The sequence below is a fragment of the Carya illinoinensis genome, chromosome 14, assembly GCF_018687715.1.
Source record: "Carya illinoinensis cultivar Pawnee chromosome 14, C.illinoinensisPawnee_v1, whole genome shotgun sequence".
Lineage (NCBI taxonomy): Eukaryota > Viridiplantae > Streptophyta > Magnoliopsida > Fagales > Juglandaceae > Carya > Carya illinoinensis.
In genome coordinates this window covers 1,883,491-1,908,531 of record NC_056765.1, presented here as the reverse complement: position 1 = coordinate 1,908,531, position 25,041 = coordinate 1,883,491, and the positions used below count along the sequence as shown (strand labels likewise).

General features: G+C 35.6%; 3 protein-coding genes and 1 pseudogene across 4 annotated transcripts; 3 read left to right on the top strand and 1 right to left on the bottom strand.

Moving 5' to 3' along the window:
- The first annotated feature begins 3,416 nt into the window (after window positions 1–3,416).
- Window positions 3,417–5,216, top strand: LOC122294644 (annotated as a pseudogene).
- A 2,151-nt stretch (window positions 5,217–7,367) lies between these two features.
- LOC122294246 (cytochrome c oxidase-assembly factor COX23, mitochondrial) lies at window positions 7,368–9,665 on the bottom strand. Its single transcript, XM_043102834.1, has 3 exons — window positions 9,476–9,665; window positions 8,105–8,181; window positions 7,368–7,739 (listed from the first exon to the last, which is right to left on the bottom strand). Exons 1-3 carry the CDS (start codon window positions 9,564–9,566, stop codon window positions 7,692–7,694), a joined length of 216 nt encoding a protein of 71 aa, XP_042958768.1. The 5' UTR covers window positions 9,567–9,665; the 3' UTR covers window positions 7,368–7,691.
- A 5,005-nt stretch (window positions 9,666–14,670) lies between these two features.
- Window positions 14,671–17,919, top strand: LOC122294243 (putative casein kinase II subunit beta-4). 2 transcript variants are annotated; one of them, XM_043102829.1, is made up of 5 exons: window positions 14,671–15,305; window positions 15,870–16,088; window positions 16,428–16,522; window positions 16,617–16,782; window positions 17,608–17,919. In XM_043102829.1, the coding sequence occupies exons 1-5, from the start codon at window positions 15,053–15,055 to the stop codon at window positions 17,736–17,738; spliced, it is 864 nt and encodes a 287-aa protein (XP_042958763.1). In that variant the 5' UTR covers window positions 14,671–15,052; the 3' UTR covers window positions 17,739–17,919. The 2 variants fall into 2 exon arrangements, with proteins under 2 accessions (XP_042958763.1, XP_042958762.1); XM_043102828.1 differs by having other exon boundaries at window positions 14,673–15,305; window positions 16,413–16,522.
- Window positions 17,920–20,165: 2,246 nt separating this feature from the next.
- On the top strand, window positions 20,166–24,409 carry LOC122294240. Its single transcript, XM_043102826.1, has 3 exons — window positions 20,166–21,505; window positions 22,832–23,093; window positions 23,737–24,409. The coding sequence occupies exons 1-3, from the start codon at window positions 20,403–20,405 to the stop codon at window positions 23,914–23,916; spliced, it is 1,545 nt and encodes a 514-aa protein (XP_042958760.1). The 5' UTR covers window positions 20,166–20,402; the 3' UTR covers window positions 23,917–24,409.
- Window positions 24,410–25,041: the final 632 nt, after the last annotated feature.

Sequence of the window (25,041 nt, the reverse complement as noted above, 5' to 3'; positions counted from 1 at the left end):
GGCGATCACAATATCTCATCTAAAGATTCAAACGCATCTCATATAGATCATGTGCTTTATCTCAAGAAAGAGCAATATGATTAAATAAATACAAGTTGGACAAATCTAGAGAGTAATCTCATACAGATAAGCTGTAGCTCAAGAAAAAGCAGCAGGAATAAATTAAACAAGTATGTATTTTATCCAGTATTTTTAATTTCGTATCGTACCGTTCGGTACGGCAGCCATTGGTCCGATACATAAATTGTACTTTATTCGTTCCGGTCTAAATACCAGTCGTACCGGCCGATATTCCAGCATGTACCGGTCAGTATTTCGGCCTTCACTTTTTTTTTCTTTTTTTTTTCATTTCTTCAAACTACAAGTTTATTTTTTGACCCTAATTCAAACCAGTCTATTTATAATTTATATATATATTTATGCATAATTTATTCATATATAGATTATTATTTTAGAATATAATTAATATATATTTATATATATAATTTATTCATATATTGACTATCCTGAAATGATATCGATATCAAAATATTTCGTTTTAATATTTTGATCGTACCCGACATTCGATAGGATATTCAAAATATTGATTTTATCTTAAGAAAGTGTAACATGATTAAATAAATTCAAGTTGGACAAGCCTAGAGATTAAAGAAAATAAAGACGGCATAAAGTAAATATTAAGATTGGCTTTGTCAGAAAGTCAAAAACACACCTTAGGAAACATTAGCTATATTGGTCCTGTGCAAAAGGCCATATGATGTCACAATTTAAAAGAGAAGAAATTTAGCATTTTGCTGACTTTTTAACTTCTAGGAGCAATGAACGAATACCTGATACAACTCATACCGCACAAAGGTTTTTATATTAATTAGCCACCCCCAAATGCGTACGGCATCTGCAAATTTCAATATCTGAGGCGTAATATATTGTTTCTTTCATGACCTTCAAACCCAGAGGATAAGATAAGCGCTTGTGCAGCTTTACTCCACAATGCTTCAAATTCTCTCATTTCCAACTCTTTCATGGCTCTTCTTCCTGTTTATCCTGGTTCTTTATTGTAAAAGATCATCTAAAGCCAAGCCAAGGGCCAAATACGTAGAAAGTTGCCACCAGGGCCATGGAAACTGACTCTTATAGGGAACTTGCACCAGCTGGTTTTCTCTTCGTTGCCCCATCATTCCTTGAGAAAGTTAGCACTGAAATATGGACCAATCATGCAATTGCTGTTGACTGATTGCTTCTTTTTTAATCCCACGCCGGTACAATATAAATAGGTTACTAAGTTATAAATAAGAGACTTAACCTCTTAGTTTAAGTGTACTAGTTGAAAGTTTATCTAGTAATTTTTAACTTTAATTAAATTTTTCTGTTGCCCTTTTTGTAAAAGAGAAAGAGATGTAAAGTTAAAATTTTACTAGTAAGGTAGCTTTGTAGATGTGTTTAGAGTGAGGAGAAAAATTGTGTGATTATAACAATTTTTTACATAGTGAATTGTCTAGTGGTTTTTCTCCTATTTTGAAATTTTTACGTAAATTTCTTGTGTTGTTATTATTTCTCTATTTTTTTTATTATTCCTACAAATTGTAAATCCTAGAATGGTGAATTTGGGAGGTTCAAATTTCTAACAATTAGTATTAGAATCACTAGGTTCTTCTTGTAGAGTGAAGTTTTAATATGATAGTGTGGATACGTACAGTTTAAGGAGGTTCTGTCTATGAGATTGAAAATTTTAAGTATGTCCATTGTGACCCTCTAATCTTTCTAGGAACTAATTTAGTGAGGTACTATTCATTTCTATAGTAAATTTATCAAAGCAATATCAAGAAGTATGCCTTCAAATCTTGTCAGATTTGAGGTAAAGAAATTTGATGGGAAAATCAATTTTGGCTTGTGGCAAGTACAAGTCAAGGTTGTCTTGATTCAATCAGGATTACAAAAGGCATTGAAAGGCAGACCAACACCTGAAATCAGCACTGATAGTAGTGTGACTGATGAAAGGAGCATATCTAAAATGAACGATGAAGATTGGGAGGATTTGAATTTGAGAACAGCAAGTACAATACGTCTGTACCTGGCCAAAAATATTTTTGCAAATGTGTATAGAATATCTACGGCAAAGAATCTCTGGAAAAAACTTGAAGAGTTGTATTAGACGAATGGCGTCTCAAATCATGTGTACCTGAAAGAGCAGTTTCATACACTGCGGATGAGTGAAAATACAATTATTTCAGATCATTTAATCGTTTTCCATGGCATTATTGTTGAGCTAGAAGCTATTGGAGTTAAAATTGATGATGAGGATCAAGCCTTGAGACTCAATCTGGTCTCTTCCACCTTCCTATGAGTACATGAAGCCTATTTTAATACATGGGAATGAGAAAATAATTTTTTCAAAAGTTACCAGTAAAATATTTTCTGAAAAAAGAAGACTAAGTAGTGGAAATAATGTTCCACTTGAAAACTTAGTAATGGTAGCAGCTGAAAATAGGAAGATGAAGAACTCCATGAAAAAGAAAGTAGTCTGCTAGAAATGTGGACAATTTGGGCATGTTAAAAAAAATTATCCAAGAGCTGAAGTAGGTTCGGCAAGTAGTTCCAAGATAGTAAATAGAGATACTAAAAATGATGCTAATGTTGTGTCTCACTCCATGGAAGATTTTGATATTTAAAAAGAAACGTGTACATTCTCATGGCATGCCGCTAATTCTCAAAGTTGCCATGATAGAGGATGTGTTAATGTTAGCGGGTTTACAAGTTTGCACACAGGCATTGGTTTGGCATTGATGCAGGGTGTGGTAGAAATTCATGTTGATGGTTGATGAACTTATAGGAGAGTCAAACGTGGAAGTTATACCATAATTTTTCAGCAAAATTGTTTTTCAACATGGGCTGAAGTGAAATATTTGGAATTAGTTTATTCTGATTGGGTATACTTTTATGGTGAAATATGATAGCGGAAGTTATGAAAATCTTTATTGAGGTGAAGCTTGACTGTGGGACCAGTTAAAGTCGCAAGGTAGAAATTGTTAACTAATTACTTCTTTTTAGTCCCACACTGGTGGGATGTAAATAGGTAAGCATTAGGCCAAGTTATAAATAAGAGGCATAGCCTCTTAGTTTAAGTACACCAGTTGAAAGCTTTTCTAGTAACTTTTGACTTTAGTTAAATTCCTCTGTTGCCCCTTTTGTAAAAGGGGAAAATGTATAAAGTTAAAATTTTACTAATGGGGTAGCTTTGTGAGTGTGTTTGGAGTGAGAAGAAAAATTGTGTGATTGTAATAATTTTTCATATAGTGAATTTTCTTGTCTGGATCTGGTGGTTTTTCTCTTGTTTTGGAGTTTTTACATAAATTTCTTGTGTTGTTATTATTTTTTATTTTTCTTGTTATTCCTGCAAATGATAAATCTTAATAAGGATGAATTTAGGACATCCAAATTTCCAACAATTGCAACTGGGTGAGGTATTGGCTATAGTTGTTTCATCACCAGAAATAGCCAAAGAGGTGCTCCATACACATGACACTGTATTCATAAATCGGCCTGCCTGTCTTGCTCTCGAAATTATGTCCTATGGCTATTCAGGTATTGTCTTTACTCCCTATGGCGACTACTGGAGACAAATGCGAAAGATTAGCGTCATGGAACTACTGAGTGCTCAGCGGGTGCAATCCTTTAGATCAATTAGAGAAGAAGAGGCTTTGAATCTTGTTGAATCGATCTCTTTGTCCGGGGGACTTCCAATCAATCTCAGCGAGAAACTCTTGTCCATGGCGTATGGTGTGACTTCCAGGGCAGCAACTGGGGCAAAGTGTAGACATGAAAAGGAATTCATATCATTGGTTAGGGAAATTCTTCTTATGAGTGGAGGTTTTGACTTGCCTGCTATGTTCCCTTCACTAAAGTTCCTTGGTTTCCTTACTGGGATGAAGTCAACTTCGGAGAAAATGCATAGAAAGACAGACAGGATTCTGGAGGATATAATCAAGCAAAAGATGGAGAGGAGTACCAACAGTTCTTCAGCCGGCTACGATGAATCAGCTGATCATGAAGATCTAGTTGATGTGCTGTTGAAACTTCATGATAAGGGTGGGCTTGATTTTGATATCACAAGAGATCACATCAAAGCTATGACTCTGGCATGTACTGAGTTGAGATCTTCCAATTTATTATCAACATTTCTTAATCGTCTTTTCTTTCTCTTCTTCTTGATAAATGTCTAAATAAGCAACCTTATACAAGTATTTTAACTTTTAAGAAAATGTATTTTATATCTCTTCGTACCAACATTTAACACGAGTCAAACTGGATGATAGTATTAGTGGTTTTATGTATTTTTCCTAGTAAGACTCTATCCTGTCGTAACTCCAACCCCCTTTTTTAGGACATTGTCATTGCGGGGAGTGAGACTTCAGCATCTACAATAGAATGGGCAATGTCAGAATTGGTGAAAAACCCAAGAGTCATGAAAAGGCACAAGCTGAAGTACGAAGCGTCCTTGAGGGGAGGAGGAACATTAACGAGACAGACATTCAGCAACTAGATTACTTGAGAACAATTGTCAAAGAAACTCTGCGGTTACACCCTCCAGGTGCCTTAACCCCAAGAGAATCAAGAGAAAAGTGTAAAATCAGTGGATATGAGATACCTAGCAACACAAAAGTGCTCATTAATATATGGGCTATGGGAAGAGATCCCAAATACTATATTTATGCTAATCACTTCCGTCCAGAGCGGTTCTACGACTCCAGTATTGATTTTAAAGGGACCAACTTTGAATACATTCCATTGGAAGTGGTAGAAGGATATGTCCAGGTATATCATTTGCTCTTGCAACTGTTGAACTTGCTCTTTCTCACTTGTTGTAACTTGTATCACTTCAACTGGAAACTCCCCATGGAATCAAACCAGAAAAGCTCGACATGTCTGAGTCTCCCGGATTAACCACCAAAAAAAGGAAGGATTTGTACCTTATTGCCACTCCTTGGATTCCTCTTATTAATAATTTGAAGAGACTGAGTTTAGATGTATGTACTGCCTATTGTTGCAGAGGATTGTAGTATATATCTCTGTCAGTAGAAATGTTTGGTGTCAAGAAAACAGAAAATCGAAATACTTAATGTAATACACCACTCTGTACATGTGAAAGTTGATTTTCTCTAACTTTTTTATATATGATTCATCCGAATAAATACCTTAATGTGAAATACATTCTAGCTGATTTTGTGTTTTGTGTTGCTTATGCTTGAAAGCTGAAAGTTTCAGATCAGATGTTTGCCACAACATGTCTGTATCTGCCATATTTAATAGTTGCAAGTTTCCTTTGAAGTTTTGCTCTTTGAAATTTTGGTTTCAATATCACAGCATGGCGTTTGGTTTGGACCTAGACCCGTTAGATGTGAGACACGTATTGGTCAATCAACTGTGCCTGACTTGAGCATTGCCCTACTATAATGTTTGCCATCAAATCCGGCCCTGCTTCTATAGACCTGCTTGCCCTTTGTTCTGCATCTATCTTTCCTTGCATTCTTTATGCTTTCTTGAGGTATCACTAAATACCCTCTTCTTGGGAGAATCATAATGATTGAATGATTAGTTAACTATTAATTCAACAATTATTTTAGTCTCTTCCTGCAATTGAAAAGTAGGCAATACGAAACACAAAGTCATTGTTAAGCATCTTTATATTTCATTACAAGGTGCTGACTGCTGAGTGAGAGAGGTGGTTCTAAGATTAGATACTCCAAGAGATCACAACGTTGTTGATGGCTTACAATCAAATGGTGCATTCACTCTTCACATCCAACACTTCCCTTTTTCTATTTTTGGGAACTTCCAATCATACACATCTTACAAAAATCAAATTTTGCTTTTTAAATACCTTTAAAAATAAGGATTCGTAATCCTAGGACTTGGCCCCCATCGATCCAGGGTAGACATGCATCAAACTACAAACTAAACCAAATATAGTTCAAAAGAAACAGTTGGCCATTTGCTTCTGGGATGACTAAAATCATGGTGAAGGTTTTAGCCCACACTTCAATACTTTCTTGTTTTGCTTTTCTTTTCTTTTCTGTTTTTTTCCTTCTTCTTCTTTCTTTCTTCTTCTTCCTTTTTTTTTTCTTTTCTTTCTTTCTTCTTCTTCTTCTTCTTCTTCTTCTTCTTCTTCTTCTTCTTTTTTTTTTTTTTTGCTTCTTCTTGTTGCTAAATTATTCAGTTATAAATTTTTTATAATTTTAAATTAAATAGAGGGTAGATTTGTAAAATTGAAATTTACTTCTAATGAACTGGCATAATTTCATTGGTTGATTGTAAAATAAATTGTAAAAAAAATTATAAAAGAACTTATGTAAGTATATCATTACTCTATCATATAATACTAAATATTAATGACTATGTGTCATTGTAACCCAAAATCTACTTCTAGGATATTGTATCTGCTGGGAGTGACACCTCAGCATCCACAATCCAATGGGTACTGTCAAAGTTTTTGGGAAACCCAAGAGTGATGGAGAATGCACAAGTCCTTGAAGGGAGGAGAAATACAACTGAGACAGACATTTAGAAACTGGATTACTTGAGAGCTCTAAGGTTACACCCTCCAGGTGCCTTAATCCAAAGAGAATCAATGGAAAAGTGTCAAATTAGTGGGCATGAGATACCAAGCAACACACAGATAATGATCAATGCATGGGCTATAGGGAGGGATCCTGACAACTGGATTGATGCAGATTGTTTTAGGCCCGAGAGGTTTCAGGTTTTTTGTGTAGATTTTGAAGGGAGCAACTTTGAGCTCATTCCCTTTGGGCGAGGCAGGAGGATGTGTCCGGGCATACCATTTGCTCTTCGAACTGTCGTGCTTGCTCTTCTCAGTTGTTGTGTCACTTTAACTGGAAACTCCATAATGAGATCGTTACAAAAGAACTTTGATATCTACTTACTTATCGAAAAAACAAAAGAACTTTACGATGTCCGAGTCTTATGGATCAGCCACTAAGAAAAGGAATGACGATCTGTACGTAATTGCCTCTGCTTTGCCTTGGGTGGTGGGGGGTTAGCTATTGCATTGTATATGGGAATTCAGATGTTTAGTTCTAAGTAAAATAATGAAATGTCTAAGGGAAAATAAACTAGGAGATAGATCAATTATGATCTAATGTACCATTATCTGCATGAGAGAGTTGATCTTATCCAACTTTTACCATATGGTTGATACAAATAAATGCCTTTTTATCTGAAACATAATTCTTGTTGTTTTTGTTTTTTATTCCAATGCAAAATTGTAAAGTCACTTATTATGAACAATGTATGCCACACCTGCAAATGCAGTCACCATCACATCATCTTCCAATAAAACAGCACACCAAAGATGACTCATACAACCATTAAATTCATGAAATTTAGAGCTTTCAAGGTGTATAGTGCCATAGACATCCTTCACATTGTAAACAACATCCGCATTTTGAAATGAAAATCAAGCCCTTACCTGAAGCCGCATGCAAAGGGCAGTACATTTTTTGTTCCAAACACAAGGAAATTTATTGAACTATTTCCAGTTATGAGCCAGCTCTATAACTAATTCAGTAATGATATCAACAAATTAACTGCTAAAGAGAAGAGGTACGGACACTTGTAGTAAGCTCAAATCTAGCTTATGCTGATTACAGTATTGAGTAGCCTATCCCCAAAGGAACTCAAGAGAACAATGACCTATTCCTGTTGCGTTCCAGTCGAGCTTCCCTCTGTGAAAGGAAGAAAACAACAAAAGAATCAATAATCATATAGTTTATGCACAGTTACTTTTTTTAGAAGAGTTTATGCACAATCACAAGCCATTGAAAAACTATATAGGTATATATATATACACACACACACTCACACAGTGTGTGTGTGTGTGTTTAAGTGTGTGATCACAACGATGTAAACATTTTCCAAAATCTGTCCTATGATCTAACATTCTGCATTAGTATATTTATATCAGGAACGATGCCACTGTTTATAGCCAATAATTTTGCACTCAAGGACAATTTTTTTCAGAAGTTGAATGTATAAAACAATGAAATGTACAGACTACAGAGCATTTCCATATTTGAAGAAGATCCATTACCTCCTTTTTCTTGCATTCCTTGTAAATATCAAAATGCTCTTGACATTTACTCTTGTCCGAATTAAATTTTTCTAAACCTGCAAAATTTGCAACGAAATCTATATTACTTGTGATAGATTCTTTTGAAACAAGCAAACTGGGCCAACTAGTCATGGAGGCATAAACAATCTGGACATGCACATGGCACATCACCCATGGGATATACTTGGCAAAGCTAACTAAGTAGCTTTCTTTTACATGGTTAAAGAGGGTTTGTATATAAAAGACTAGCTGGTTGCACAAGTACATTCAAGACATTATGCCCGTCATGTCCTACATTAAGTCCCACACAGCTCCTATTATTCAACTCCGAGAAAGCTCATAGAAGTCATGAATATATTTGTCTCACAATAAGAACACCGTATGATCTCTTTCTGATTATCTGCCTCTTCATTTTAAATTTGAAAGATCTTTTTAAACTTTTTATCTACAATAATAAGAGAATGATATGAGATATCTTCATCGGTGCCATACAAAATTGTGTTTTAAGTGTTCATATATATGCTTTCCACAATCCGACTATCCAAGCCAAACGAGCGGGGGCTCAAATCCACTTGCTTGCAAAAATCAATCTGGACATTTGCAGCTGAGATCACGCATTGCTAGCAGCCTAGCACCTAGCTGCTCTAGTCACTAAATGAGTTTGAAGATATATATCCAAAGTTTCAATAAAAGAGGACTGAGAATGCAGATCATTAAGAATACAAGTGAAAGTCCGGGCCACCCTAAAACACAACCATTAGCACCCTTACCTTGTTGACGGCTGAATGTGCGATGGAGGATCATGAAAAACTATGAAAAAGGGCCTTTAGGACTTAAGAGCCCTCACAGGCGTGTCAGTTGACTCAGTTCTAACTTTCTAAGGACCATCGTATTATACGATGGTCATGATCTCTGTCTTTTTGAGAATTCATCATCTTAAGAATTTGAGCATTATAGCTTGCTCAATGTGAACAAGTGCTCTTAAGAAAACAGAAGGTTGCGATTTTTCATTAAATAAAAATTCCAAAGTTTTTTTAACGCTCAATTCAATAACTCTACGCTCAAACCTCAATTGATCTAAACGGGAAAATAAATAAATAAATAAAATAACAACAAAATTGAAAAAAAATCCAACGGAAAAGAATAAGAAACTAGGATATTAGATAATTTATAGAGATCAAAGGAAAATAAAATAAAAAGCTCAAAGAGACGAAATTTGAGGGAGTCTATGATTTTTCGAAGGTAATTTTAGCAAACAACAGGATGAAGATTAAACGGCAAACGAAGACAAATAGAGACGAAGATCATGAATAGGAGAAGAAATGCAAGTCTGAGAGTAAGTAGCTTTACATTTGAGAGAAGCAGTATATTGAGTATAACATGGCGAGTCAGCGATTCTGGCAGCGCTTGGATACGGCGGTGTTGAAGCTTTCGACGCCATCTCTCTCTCTCTCTCTCTCTCTCTCTCTCTGGGTTCCCTCAGTCTCCGAGAGGTAGCCGGTTGGACTGTGTTCGGATCCGGATTTGTTTGAACCGATGATTTGTTGGATATGAGATTTCTTTTATTTTATTTTTTTGGCACTTACGCATAAAATGATTTTTATTTTTTAAGTCTCTAAAATTGTCCATTTTGATTTTTAAAAAATAAATAACAATAACAAAAGGGTTACCTTTATAAATTTCATTTTTTTTGGAGAAAAAAAGACGTTTTATTTTATAAATGGGTCCAATTTCCATTTTGATTAATCATATTTTTGGGAAAAAATCATTATTGGAAAAGCTCACCCAAAATTAATTATTTTTAAAAAAATATAATTTATAATCATTTTAATATGATTTTTTATATAACATTGGGTGATAGGTATAAATAAAAATAAGAAATATTTTTTCTTTATATAAGAACATAAAAAAAAGATCAATAACGAATTTTCATAATTTTTCTTTGAAAAATTTTATATACAGTCAGTGGGTGTAGTTGAGATGCAATCGTTTGACAGTTTGTACTAGGGGTGGCCAGCGGGGCCCCGGTCCGTATGGCCACCCCCAGCGGAGGCGAGGGACGGAAACGGACTCCCCCCGGTCCGTTTTTCCCCCGCCCCGCACCGGTTATATATATATATATATAATATAATGTATTATATATTATACATATAATATATGTATTATAATATATGTATTATATATATAATAACCGGATACTTAAATGAAACGGCGCCGTTTTGTCAACTACAAAACGACGCTGTTTCATTAATGGGTTAACCCTAACCCATACCCCCCCGATCCCTGATTCCCCTCCCCTCCCGAGTCCCGAGTCTCCCTTCAGCCTTCCCCGTTCGCAACGCCCCCATGTTCCTTCCTCCCTCTCGCAACCAGTCTGTCCGCCGCACGTATTCCATCCTCCCTCTCTCTCACACGATGCCGCACGGTAAATTTTCTCCTCCTCTTTTGATTTTCTCCGTTGATTTTTTTTTTTTTTTTGAATTTTGATCAGAAATTGGATGTAGGATTGGGTTGAATCGGAGATGGAGGATGGGATTTGTGAATTGTGTGTTGTGGATTCGTGTGATTGTGTGATTGTTTCGGATTGGTATTTTTTTGGATTCATTGGATTGTTTTTTTTTTTTTTTTGTAAATTTCATTGAAACCCTAACCCCTAAATCAATTTAGGGGTTAGGGTTTCGGATTGGGACCCTAAATTAAATTAGGGTCCTAATCCGAAACCCTAATTTTTTTATGGGGTTTAAAAACTAGTTTGTAAACTATTAAAAAATTAAGAATAATAAGAAATGTAACAATTAAATTCAATATTTATATAATCTAAAATTGTAGGAAATAAAATACTGCAGGAAATTAGAGGAACAAGCCATATTACATTGGAAATAGTAGATTTGGCTGAAATAGTGTTATTAATATCAATTTTATTATAAAACTATTAACTTTATCCAATAATCAAAAAAATATTTACGTTTGGAAATGATATGTCTAAAGAAATCAATAAATAAAATTCATTAATAAAATAGAAAATAATATATAAGTAACTCAGAATAAAAGAAAATAAAATACTATATGACATTAGAATTTATTTTTTTAATATTTTATTTCTATCAGATTTTTATCAACACTTGGTATTTATCCAAAGAGAAGAGTATTATAGTCTAATTGCTATACCCAAACTCATTTGTAGCATTATTTATTTATCACATGTAATGGCCAAAATAAGTCCAATTTCTTCTTTCAAAAATGATAATAACTTGTCATAAAGTGTGCTGGTTTGTAAAACTTGGGGTCAGAACTATAAAAAAAATATTAATTTTGGGGTGGAAATCTTAATAATATAGGTGATTATACAATTTTTATTACTTACGTTTATAAGATTTTTGTGATATATTTTTTTTTTATAATCATTGGCATATCCTCAATCAAATAAGAAATTATAAAAATATTAATTTTATCACAAAATCTTATAAACTTTAGTTTAGTTTGAACTTTATATAGTGTATATATATAACTTGTATTATCACGAATATTATTAATTAAAAATATACGTTTTTTTAATCTAAAATCTCATATTTCAGTTTTCATCACTAGTAATTTAAAAATAAATAATGATACTTGCTATCTAAAAGGTACTATTAAGTACTAAAATGCCCTTTTTGCACCAGGAGATTTATTGAATTATGGGTTTCAATCAATGAAACCCCTAATTTGATTTAGAGTTTCGGATTAGAGGTTCATTGATTTAAAGTTTCGGATTGGAACCCCAATTTTTTTTGAGGTTTCATTGATTGAAACTCCCAAATCCCAAATTCAAAAAGTTGGTAATATATTATAGACAAATATGAAAGTAACGTTTTATATTTATGTATGTGAGTGTCGGAAATGTTGATTTCACAAAATATCAGAATAAGTATTTGAGTTTGAATCATGACATTACGTTAAAATAAAATAACAAAAATTGATGGGTTATTTATTTATGACAAAAGAGTGGTAAGAATTAAAGATCATAATCAAGAGAAAATCACTAATTTGTATAGGTTATTAATTAAAAATAATACATGCATGAATTGAGATGTTTGGTGTCTGTCAAGATCATAATAAAGTAAGTAAGTGAATATTTATTTGTGTAATCATGAAAAATAATATTAGGGGTTTCAATCAATGAGGGGCCTAATTTGATTGTCGGGTTTCGGATTGGAATCCCAAATTACTTTTTTGATGTATTTGGTTTTGTATGCAGTTTGCCCTGATTGTGTTGGATTGCACTTTGAATTTTATTTTTATTTTTATTTTTTGTTAGAGAATCAGGAATGTCTTCAGATTTCAGTGATAGCTCTCATTCCCCAGCCAATACCCCTACCCCAGAAACTAACTCTACTCCTACCTCTATAACAAGTATACCTTGCCCTGCTCCGAAACCCACACAGGGCAAAAAACATGTATCCATAATTTGGCAACACTTTACCAAACTAGAGGGTGGTGATCCCAACAACCCACAAGCTAAATGTAATCACTGTGGGAAAATGTATGGATGTCACTATAGGAAACATGGTACATCCCAGCTGAAGGTCCATCTAGAGGAACAATACAAAAAGAGTCCAATTTTAAAATCCTTAATAGAGAATGGTCAATCTAGACTAGATTTTAAAATGGCGGATGAGAGTAGTGGGGCCGGGGGGCCAACATTGAAGGGGTATACGAAATATAACCCCGATGAATGTAGAAGGAAGTTAGCTCGTATGATTGTCATGAACGGGGGACGGGGGAGATTTTCCCCATCCGCCCTATGCGGGGGCAGGGGGCGCGGGGGGGGGGGGGTCTACCCCACACCGTATGGTGCGGGTAGCACCCTTAGTTTGTACAGATGGCCCCCACTTTCTCTCTCTTTTTTCTTCTGCCTGCTTACTGCCTCCGAATCCTCTCTCTCGTTTCCGCTTTGCGAGCCCAAAATAGTGCTGGTAGCGAACTAGGAGTTTCAGCATATTCTACGTGTGCTAAACACTAACGCCGATGAAAATTAGAAGATTATGTTTGCCCTCACCTCTATCAAAGGTATTGGCCGCCGCTTAGCCAACATCGTCTGCAAGAAGGCCGGCGTCAACATGAACAAGAGAGTGAGTGAATTAACTGCTGCTAAGCTAGACAATCTACAATCTCATAGTTATTGTTACCACTCGTTTGCTGAGTGGGACATTATTGTTGGGTTCTTATCTATCTAACCATATGTCTTGTTAAAAAAAAAAATCTGGTTCACAAAGCTTGATGCGTCTTCCATCAACGAACACGTTAGAGCGAATGATTTAGAAGTGATACTTCGAGAAGTTTTTGCCTATCCTGTAGTAGAGGGTATTATGCTATGAGGGTTTTTAGAGTTGGTTATGAGTCGAGACAATGCGCATCTAGCGAATGAAGAGGTTGACATTGACAAAACTAGTAGAATATATCTCGCTCTTAAACGTGAGTGGTTGTCTCATGCTAGTGGCCATGTCGATGACTAAGGAGAGTTCAGGTTTAGAGGCTTTCTTGGAACAGTTGCACCCATCTTGCTCCAATGGCGTAATGACTCAAACTTGAGAGAGAGAGAGAGAGAGAGTTGCTTGAGATAAAATCTACATATGGATAACAGACTAGTATATGAAGAAAGAAAAAAAATAACTTATCCAATAGATGGATCTATTCAAAAATTTTGGACAAAAAACACAGAACCAATCACAAAATAATTGATCCTAACAAAAAAAACAGAGAACAAGGGACGGGAAAGAAGAAGCAAGAAGAAAGAAAAGTTTTCGAAAAAGATAAAGAGAGATCGGTTTGCTTTCGTCCTTTTTACTTTTTTTTATTCTTCACGTTTACTTGCCGCTTGCATATGTCGATGGTAACTAGAAAAATAAAAAAGATAAATATCAAATTTGATAAATAAGTTACTTTTTTATTACTAATGAAATAGAAGAATATGTATTATTCTTGTTACTTTTACTTTTAAAATAGGGAATGTCAATCTTATATTGGATTTCGTCATTTTAATAGTAGATCTTATTTTTTTTTAAAATAACTGTACAACGCTTACATATTTCATAATTATATGTAATACTACTTGAGAAATGATATTTACAATTTTAAATTATGCAAGACTCACATATTCTTTTGAAAAAAATAAGTAAATATGCGACTCATGTAAAAAAATTATTTTTTAAATGGTAAAACTTACTTAAAAAAGGAACGTGAAATTTATGTATTTTAACATTATATATAATATAGATAATATTTTAGTCACAAAAATATTACACATAAGTAAATTCATAAACTAATATAGTTTGATATGATACGTTAGATTATAAAATTACTTTTATTATAAAATAGATCTAACAAATTTTATAAAGTCACATTAATTTATAAGTTTATTTTATGTAATGTATATATATCTATAACATTTATCATATATATATATTATTCCATAAATATTTGGAGAAATATAGTTTAGCTTTTTTGTTTTATTTTAATTTTTAAATATAGATGGAATAACATGAAAAATGGAAATAATTTATTTTAACCCTTACAGGAGACAACAAAACAAAGGGAGATAGAGGGAACCTAGGGGGAGCTAGGCTGCATCTCTGTCGTCCCATTTCTCTCTCAATCACAAACCCTAGCTCTCTCCGTCCCTCCCTCTTTCTCTTTCTGATCATACAAACCCCAACCCTTCCATCTTCGTCTTCGAATCTGGCCCTGCCATCTTGGATCTATTTTACCCCTCCAAAACCCCATTTTCTGATCTTAAAAACCCTAATTTCTCCCTTTCTTGTCCGAATCGAGAGGGTCTTTTTTCTCTAATGTACGGTCTCAGAGATATGTACGGCTTCATAGCTTGAAATATTGGGTTTTTTCGAATCTCGGCCTGCGTTTAAGAGAGAAAGTTAGTTGGAAAAAATTATGTACAGGGATCGAGGAGGTGGGGTTGGGTCTTCGAGATCGGAGATAGTGGGAGGCCCGTTGGATCGCAAGCGCATCAACGATGCGCTGGACAGGCACCTAGAGAAGTCGTCCCCGTCTACTTCTAGGGGTGGTCTCAACAGTAAGGACAAGGAGAGACTCTCCGTACCCTCCACTTCCACCGGTAAATCGCAGCAGCTCGATCATCGCGATTCTCGCCCCGCTTCGCTTGCCAAAAACAAGTGCTCTGATGGTGGGCCATTATCTGTTTTTGTGCTTTTTTCTTCAATTTTGTTGTATTATAATTTGGGTGACGTGAATTTTATTTTTTTTATGGTTAATTAGTGGACTGTTTTTGTGTTGTAAAAGTGAATTTTGTGGGGGATCTAGGTTTATTCACACTGCAGTTTCAGTTTCTGTTCTGTAAACTTCAGTTCATTTGTGGGTTTTTTTCCTCTTTTTTATTATGTGTTAGTTAAAGCAAATAGCGAGTACTGGGTAGGACTAGAATGATTGATGAAGCACCTTTGTGATATGGGATCTGAGTTTGGTGAATCAACTTTGCTGTTTACGATTTGTTATAAAGCAAAATCATTGTGTTAGAGATTAGTTTACACTGTTCTTTGTAGCTTCACGACACCTCTCGTCTTTGTTGGCAGTTCTAGCTGCATTATATTATAACAAATAAAAATGAGTGTTTTATTCTATGAGTGTGAATAGCGATTTATTTATTGCAATATAATCGATTGAAAGTTTTATAATTGTCTCCTTTCTTTCTTTTTTTGGCTGATGGTGGCCTTGTTTGCATTGATTCCAGAGGAATCTGAAACAGACAGTGAAGGATCGGATGTTAGTGGTTCTGATGGAGATGATACGTCATGGATTTCATGGTTTTGCAATTTGCGAGGAAATGAATTTTTCTGTGAAGTTGATGATGAATATGTTCAAGATGATTTCAATCTTTGCGGCTTGAGCAGTCAAGTTCCTTATTATGATTACGCACTTGATCTGATTTTGGATGTTGAATCTTCTCATGGTAACAAATTTTCTATTCTAATTATATTTTGGTATTTTAATACTATTTTTTGGCAAAATTCAATGTGATGTCGTGAATTGTGGGTGAAACTTGTATTTCAGTTTAGAACATAACTTAGTATGGGGATTGTGGGCAAAAGACTCATATGATTATCAAGAGTTAAGTTAAAATGCAGTGTCAAGAAGTGACTAATTTCACTATCAGGCTAACTAGGGTCCTACGTTCGTCGCAGTCTTGTAGTCTGTGTGTGTGTGTGTGTGTGTGTGCATGTGAAGAATCTAGCCATCAAGCCCTTTTTAATGGGTCGGATGTTGACTTGCTCAGGTGACATGTTTACAGAAGAGCAAAATGAATTGGTTGAATCAGCAGCGGAGATGCTGTATGGTCTTATACATGTTAGATACATACTGACAAGCAAGGGAATGGCTGCAATGGTAAGCTTCAGGTTAACTTATGCTTTTTGTTTATGTTTACTGTTCTTGTTTTAATTAATTTTTTGTTTAAGCATAACTGTTAAATCTTCTGCAGTTGGAGAAGTACAAAAACTATGATTTTGGAAGATGCCCTAGGGTTTACTGCTGTGGGCAACCCTGCCTCCCAGTTGGTCAGTCTGATATCCCTCGCTCAAGCACCGTAAAAATCTACTGCCCCAAATGTGAAGATATTTATTATCCTCGATCCAAGTACCAAGGCAGTATCCTTCTGTTGCAATAGTCGTTGCTTGGTTTGAAAATTATTTGCATCTATCCTACATCTCCTTCAGCATTGATTCTCACTGATATATTTTTCTTCAACAAAATTATTTTGATTGGATTTAGATCCCCTTAAGTTTTTGCTGCTGTGGGACCACTTTGTATTTCTATCTCTCTTTTACTATAGGCCCTAGAGTTCCGGCAGGAACTCAGGGGATCCAAATCCATTCATTTCACTGATGAGAAAATGTTTAGTACGGTCTCTGGGGTTCTTCTTCTCCTTCTTCCTTCTATCTAACTGGCTGTCCTGAATGTTACCCTTCTGCCGCCGTCGCCCGTGGTGCTGAGCAACCATTTTGCTAACGTTTGATGCTTATGGTTGAGTATCATGACATCTTGATTCCAAATCCAAGCTTGGATTGTAGTGGCTAGTAAATGAGTTATTACGCAAGGTCCAACTATGGATCTATGTGAGGTTGATTGAGAGTAGGATAATCATTTGCAAGCCCCGAGTCCAGAACCATATACATGGAATCTGAGGTAGTGTAAATCGTTCTAATTTGCAAAGATACTCATTTGCTGAAATGCTAATTGTTTAAATTCTCACTTAATTTTTGTGCCTTTGTTAATGCTCTTAAGCTACTCGTGGCTTGATGTCTTCATCTGGAGTGTCCATTTGAACTGCTGGTTTATTCATGTATGATTGTGATTTGCATGAATAATAATCTTTGTTTCGACTGTTGTGGTACTGTGGCCAAATCTAGGACGTGTTTCAATTTTGCAAGTTCTCTTTAGTTGCAATCTCAAAATTTCTTGACATTTTCAAGATATCGATGGAGCTTATTTCGGAACCACGTTTCCCCACTTATTTTTAATGACATATGGACACATAAAGCCACAGAAGGCAACACAGAGCTACGTTCCAAGAGTTTTTGGCTTCAAGCTCCACAAGCCGTGACATAAGAGGTGGAAGTTACCATTTGTGATGAATTCTCCAATTGTCCATTTGTGGCTGTTCTCATCTTTCCTCATGTTTATGTTATAAAATATGAGTGGCTCTAACGGGCAAGATGAAATGCAATATAGTACTACAATTGATTTTGTCAATGAAAATGTTTAAAGTGGAAATTTGCCTATTAGCACTGCGAAGCCACTCTTTTATTTTCATGAATTTAGCAGAGCCTTTGTAAGCTTCTCTCATTATCTCTGGCTGAGGATGCGCCTAGTGCTTTTGCGGTTTCCTTTGCCTGAGTTGCCTTTTATGATTTTGCAGTTGAGTGTAGAATATCCTAGAGTTGTAAATCTCAAAATCATTAGGGATATCCAAAGGCTTGACAAAAGCAATATATCATGGTATTTAAGAAAGATATTGGCCTTTTCTTTTCAGTCATGATCATGCTCAAAGTGTATTCATTGGCAAACTTCTCTATGTATTTTATGTCGTTGAAAACATTATATACAATTTAATGCATTGGGCTATGGATCGATTAGAAAATGCAAAGCACTAATGCCTTCCCCTTACACATTATTAAGAGATACGACCCATCTTTCCATACATGTTTATTATTTCATTTATCTGTTGAAATCAAGGGAGAAACTGAAAAGAAAGTCATAAAGTAATGATAATTTGTTTGGCACGCATTATGCAACAAACACATTCATGGCATGTGTAAGGAGTGATAGGGATTGCTTTTTTGAAAAATGTATACAGCACTAGATTGTGTTGGGTGAAAAGATGATCTACTTGACTACGGGAAGTTTCAAACTAAAATGAAAGCGATGAACACTTCCTATCAATAGAAAAATCACTTCACTCATTCTGATAAGGATATAATCTTAAAAGAATCTGTTCATCATTTATTTTCTCATCATCTCATAATATAATATTAAATGATAGGTTTACAAATGAAATATAATAAATAATTTTTAATCATCTAATGTCATATCATGGAATAATGAGAGAACGATAAAAATTAAGATGATGAGTAGCATTGGATTTAAATAAATGAGACGAAAAATTAGGAAAAATGGAAATACAACAATAACAATAATAATAATAATAAAAGACAGTCCCTGTTGAACTATTATTTTCATGAGTAGAGAAAAATCAAAGGAGTAAGCTTACCATAATAATAGTTCTAATGATAATTAGAACCAAAAAAAAATAGAGTTGTCAATGGCAATCATTGTCCATTAGATTCATATATAACAAATATAATCATATCGGAAGCTTCCTTATTTGAGAGTCTCTTTTGTTCTCACTCATTTCTTGATAAGCAACCAATCTCCATCAACAACAACAACAACACAAGCATTGAGGCAGATTAGACTTGTGAAACACCATTTTTCTACTGGTGATCCTCTGATTATTTAGTTTCTGTCTACAAAGTTAGGGGGTCTTACCTTTTTTTTTTCTTGGGTTACTATATTATTTTGCCTTTTTGGCATCTATAAAAGGTAAAAAACTTCTGATCTATGCATATAACCAGCAAAGATAGCAAGAGAAAAAATAGATAAAAATTCCAATATGGCCTGAAAAACTAGAATTTTAGAAAATGTTAGTTGTAATTTTTTTTTAATTAACTTGTGATCATATTATTTTTAAATTCATTTTTATTTTATAAGTGTCATAAACAAAATCATCCCATTTACAACTTTTGTTTTCACTGTTTTAGTCACGTAAACAATACGTAAAAATGACTGTACGTAACATAACTCAATTCATTGACGTCAAAAGAAAGAAAAAAAAAAAAGGAGAGGTTATTTTAGAAGCAAATAAAAAATCTCTAATTATATTTCTATAGGTCCAAAAATAACATTTATTAATACGAATATTATAACTTTGACACATGAAATGTTATTTATTATTAATAGGGTGTAGTTTTGAAAGGACGCTAAGGCGTATTGTGAGGGGTTCCCTAAGCTTCGAGTAATGTTAATGGTTCCCTAAATTTCCAAAAACCACAATATCAAGTGAAAATGGTGTATCCTTTTTGAAAATTCCTAAAGACTTTAGCTTTCTCTTTTCTTTTCTTTTTTTAAGAAATATTTACTAACCGTAGCCATAGACAACCTTCCATACTATTATTTATTTTAATAGGCACTTTACAATTTAACATTAAATATCGTTTAATTTTCAAAAATGCAAAAAAATTTCCATTCACACTTTTTTTTTCAAACATATTTTTTTAATAATAATTATTATCATATTATCTCAGAAAATAGATTTTTAATATTCAAAAGAGAGAAAAAAATAGCAAGGAATTAGTTAGTAAATTCATTGAAATACATAAGTCCACGTCCTCAATTCCCAACCGATCTACGTCTCTTCGTTCTTCCAAAAAACCACTCTCTCTCTTGCCCTTTTACCATAAACTTTCACGCACACGCCGCTCTTCTCTCTCTCTCTCTCTCTCTCTCTCTCTAAAAGAAACAACATCACCAACACCTAAAGCGTTGGCCATTGAAAAATACGCCAAACCCATTTGAATTCATTCAAAAATAAAAGCAACACAACCAATACGCTGAGAAAAAGAGAGAGAGTTCTGGAGTTTCATCAGAAGCGAAACAAGTCACAGAGAAGTAAGGGAAGAAGAGGAGTTTTCTCTTTTCTATATATGTAATGCATCAGAAGAAATCCGAAGTTCAGATCGGAAAAGAAAGCAGCGGCGTCTCTTCCGATTTCAATCCAACCCCTCCTCTCGTCTTTCCTCCTCCCTCCTCTATCCACCACAAACATTCTTACAATTCCCAACTTTCCCCTTACCCCGAACAATCTCTTCATCCCTACCTTTCTTCTGCTCTTCATTTTCAATCCCCCTCCCACCAACAGCTACATCACAATGACCCAATTACCCCTCCTTCTCCTTCTTCTTCCTCTTCGTCAACCCCTTACAAGCGGACCCTTTTGACCCAAGCTCACTCATCCCTTTCCAAATCCCCCACCATCTACCAATTCCACTCGCACCCACCGCAATTCAGTCCCCAAAACGCTTCCCTTTTCTCCGTGTCGCTCGCCTTCAAGACCTTTTTGTATCGAGCTCTCCGCAAAGCCAAGCACTTTCGACGATTGCGGGTCCATCTGCGGCTGATCCTCTTGCTCGCCCTCCCGTTCTTCTACTTCTTGGTGTCCCATCCGAGCCACTCCTTCCTCCTCGACTTCCTCTCCGCCTTCGCCTTCTCCGCCGCCCTCTTGTTCTCGCTTAACCTCGCGCTCCCTCGCCTCCCCTCCATACGCCTTTTCCTTGCGCGGTCCTTCCCGATTAAGCTCTCCAACGGCTCGCCCAACTCCCGGCCGCCTCTGCCGGTGTTTTGGTCAATTGGGTCGCGTTTTAAACCCGAAAAGATAGCAAATTCGGGCTGTTGGGTCCAGGTCTATAGCAACGGTGACGTGTACGAGGGCGAGTTTCACAAAGGAAAGTGCTCGGGAAGTGGAGTGTATTACTATTACATGAGTGGAAGGTACGAGGGGGACTGGGTCGATGGCAAGTATGACGGCTATGGAGTGGAGACGTGGGCCAGGGGAAGCCGGTATCGTGGGCAGTATCGGCAGGGGCTTCGGAATGGTTTTGGGGTATATAGGTTTTATACCGGTGATGTTTATGCCGGGGAATGGGCTAATGGACAGAGTCATGGGTGTGGAGTGCATAACTGCGAGGATGGGAGTCGGTATGTCGGGGAGTTCAAATGGGGCGTCAAGCACGGCCTTGGTCACTACCATTTCAGGTCCCAAAAAGAATCGTCAATTTTATTTTTTATTTTTGCTTTGGTTATCAATGATTGAAGAATGGATTTTTGTGCCACCTGGTGTTAGATTTTATAATAGATACTGGGTGTGTTTGATTTTTGATTGATCTTGGTTGCTAATTCTTGTTTGTGTAGTTGTATTGCTTGCTTATTATGTATTTGAATTCGTTTAGATGATTGAGTTTAGGTTTATATTTTTTAGCATTATGTTGTAGAAGATTCTTTTAAGTTAGAGATTGATGAACCTAATCGGTCATGATTTCTGTTGGGTCCTTCTGGATTAGAGAGAATATTATTTTTTATAGGCAGAAAATCTAGAAATTTTGGATGATATATATGGTGTCGCTGTAATTTGACCTGTTCTTTTAGGTTTTTTTTTTTTTTTTTCTTCTTTTTGATAAGTAAAAGATAGATATTATTGATATGAATGAGATAAGCCAAAGCCATGTACACTGGAAGTATACAGAAAATTGACCTGTTCTTTTAGTGCTTGAGTATTAGTTATTTTATTGCTCAAAGCTGTAATCTTTAAGGCACAAGGGTGTCAGCATTATCTCTTCCTCTAATGACTGGTTTAAAGTTAATTATGTTTTATTTTTAATCCTGTGCTTTTAACTGGATTATAAAGATCTGCTTATTAAAGCAGCTATGACTAGTTAAAGCTGTAATGGTGAACCAATGGTCGTACTATCGTGTATGAAGATCTACCTTTAGTAAATAAGTATAGCCTTCTATTCTATTCATTGTGTCTTTAATAATTAAATATTATCCCTATTGCTTTGCTTGTTCCCCACTCCATTTTTATGTGGTTTTTTTTTCAATCTTAGGTGTGTATTCCCAAAGTTAAATAGCTACTGAATGTTATCTCTCAGTCGTTTTAGACCCACACACCAACTTAGTTCTTACTCAATAGGTGGAATGCCTATCCCCCTCTCCCTCCCACCTCTCTCTCTCTCTCTCTCTCTCTCTCTCTCTCTCTCTCTCTCTCTCTCTCTCTCTCATGTCTATACTAATGCACATTCACACACCTGCTCATCAAGTTTCCTTTCTTCATGAATTTAGAATGATTACCTAATCTATCTTTCCATCCGAGTATCAATTAGTAAGTTTCATTGTTGATTCTGCATCTGTTCATATATCTACGGCAGCATTATCAAGTACAATGCCCCAACACCCCCCCCCCCCCCCCCCCCAAAAAAAAAAAAAAACCCTGGGCGCAAAAAAGAAAAAACAGAACTGAAAATTTTGATATTTGAAGTTTTGATCCTATATTTTGTTCCAACTCATGTATTTTTATTTGTTTAGAAATGGGGACAAATACGCTGGAGAATATTTTGCGGACAAGATGCATGGTTTTGGGGTCTATTCTTTTGCAAATGGACATCAATATGAGGGAGCCTGGCATGAAGGTAGAAGGCAAGGGCTTGGAATGTACACATTCAGAAATGGTGAAACACAATCTGGTCACTGGCAGAACGGCATTCTTGACATTCCAAGCACGCAGAACACTACTGCCTCTGTATCTCCTGTTGCTGTTTATCATTCCAAAATACTCAATGCAGTGCAGGTACTCTAATTCCTACATTAATACTGTAAAGCTCCAAATATATATTTTTTTAATAAGTAAGCCCCAAATATCTTAACAACAGTTGATGCATACATGTGTTATAGTTTTGCAATCATAATCTGGATTATCCTATTTCTCCCCTGGCTGTTATATATTGCACCAAAAGAATTGTTTCATCTTGAATTTTCCAAATGTATGGTTTGTTTTACATTTACTGTTCACGTAACTGTCAGGCATATATACTTATATATATGAAAAAAACTGCACGCATGTATGTCCAGTTTTTCATGCACATTATTAGCACTTCCCCATTGGAAGATATTTACCTCAAGCTCGTTTAAATAAAATTACTTTGGGCCTGCATTTGTTTGCTTGATGCAAGATCTTTATTCATTATCCAATTCTCTACTTATCGGCATGTAATACTTTAAATCCCCAAAAATCTTTTTGCCCGTGATATGTAAAACATGTTACTGGTGAATGCAACACAAATATAGTGTTGTATAACTACATATTTATCAGTACATGCATGAGAACCAGGAGGGAGAAACAGAATAACAAACTTTGGACTGTTGATTTAGCAATTTATGTAACTTGTTAAGGATTTTTCCTAATTGGTTCTGCTATTCTGGTTTACGATCAGGAAGCTCGGCGAGCAGCAGAGAAAGCCTATGATGTGGCCAAGGTAGATGAGAGAGTCAACAGGGCAGTAGCAGCAGCCAATAGGGCAGCCAATGCAGCTAGAGTAGCTGCAGTTAAGGCTGTACAAAAACAAATACACCGTAATAGTAACAATGAGAATATCCCAATTCCAATCACTTGAGACTCCTAACTGCAGCTTGTTCTCCTTTAATGAGTGACAGCAGTCTCGGGACCATGCTTATCTTGTTTTCCTCACTGAGCAGATTTGCATTTTATCTTGTCATCTTCTCTTCGGCCTTTTGCTTTGGGAGGATTCATTTTATGGTTCCTCTTGGAACCTGTGAGTAGAGAGGAAGATCTATGAAGAGGAGTGGAATGGTCAGCTATACTGCTTCAAGATTGTGTGTAGAGAGAGAGAGAGAGAGAGAGAGAGAGAGAGAGGGTTGATGATGAGAAATTCCATATCAGATATTCATCTAATTTTTTGCTTTTCAATCTCACTGCCATTTTTGTAAAGATGAGGTAGATGTAATATAAAGCCGGTGCCGGTGCCGGTGCCAGTGCCGAGGTAAAACCTCAACCCAGCCAATGTAGTATTTGAGTCGGTTGGTATTTGGGGGGGTTAACAATAGATGTAACAAATCTACTGCTCTCAAATTTTCCATTTTTGCTAACTGGTTCTTCTGGGTTTCTTGGCAAACTTTATCCATCCGAGCCATTGTTTCATAATGCTAAAGTGATGTTCCTCATTCTAATAATAAAGACAGGAGTTGACAATCCACAAGTCCTGTTGTGGCGGATAAGGATTTCTCCCCATTTCAATTATTACCCTTTTTTTTTTAAAGTGATATAATAAGCGGAAAATAATTAATAAATGATCAATCATAAAAAAATATGGCAAGTGAAATGGAGAGGATGGCTAGGAAACCTGATATCTGTTCCATTTAACAAGGATGCTTATTACTTTGTGGCAACAGGGAGCTAGCAGCTTCTCCTGGCCAACTGCCCACTGGAAACTGCACCAATTCTTACCAAAACAAATCTCAGCTATACACTAGAAAAGCTATTCTCTCAAGGAATTACTGATTTTGTGGAGTATTCCAGTTTCATGAAGAGGTTCAGCGTGAATTTCCAATTGAAGGAGCACAAATATAGGAGGAAGGTGTTGAAGTCGGTCTGCATTTAATGCTAAAATTAGGCGTAGAAGCAAGCAGTTGGCTAAAAGGACATTTTATGGTTATTTTTTCAACGTATGGTTGTTATTGTCCAAGTATGCATGCCATCAATCCCATTCGCGAATCATATA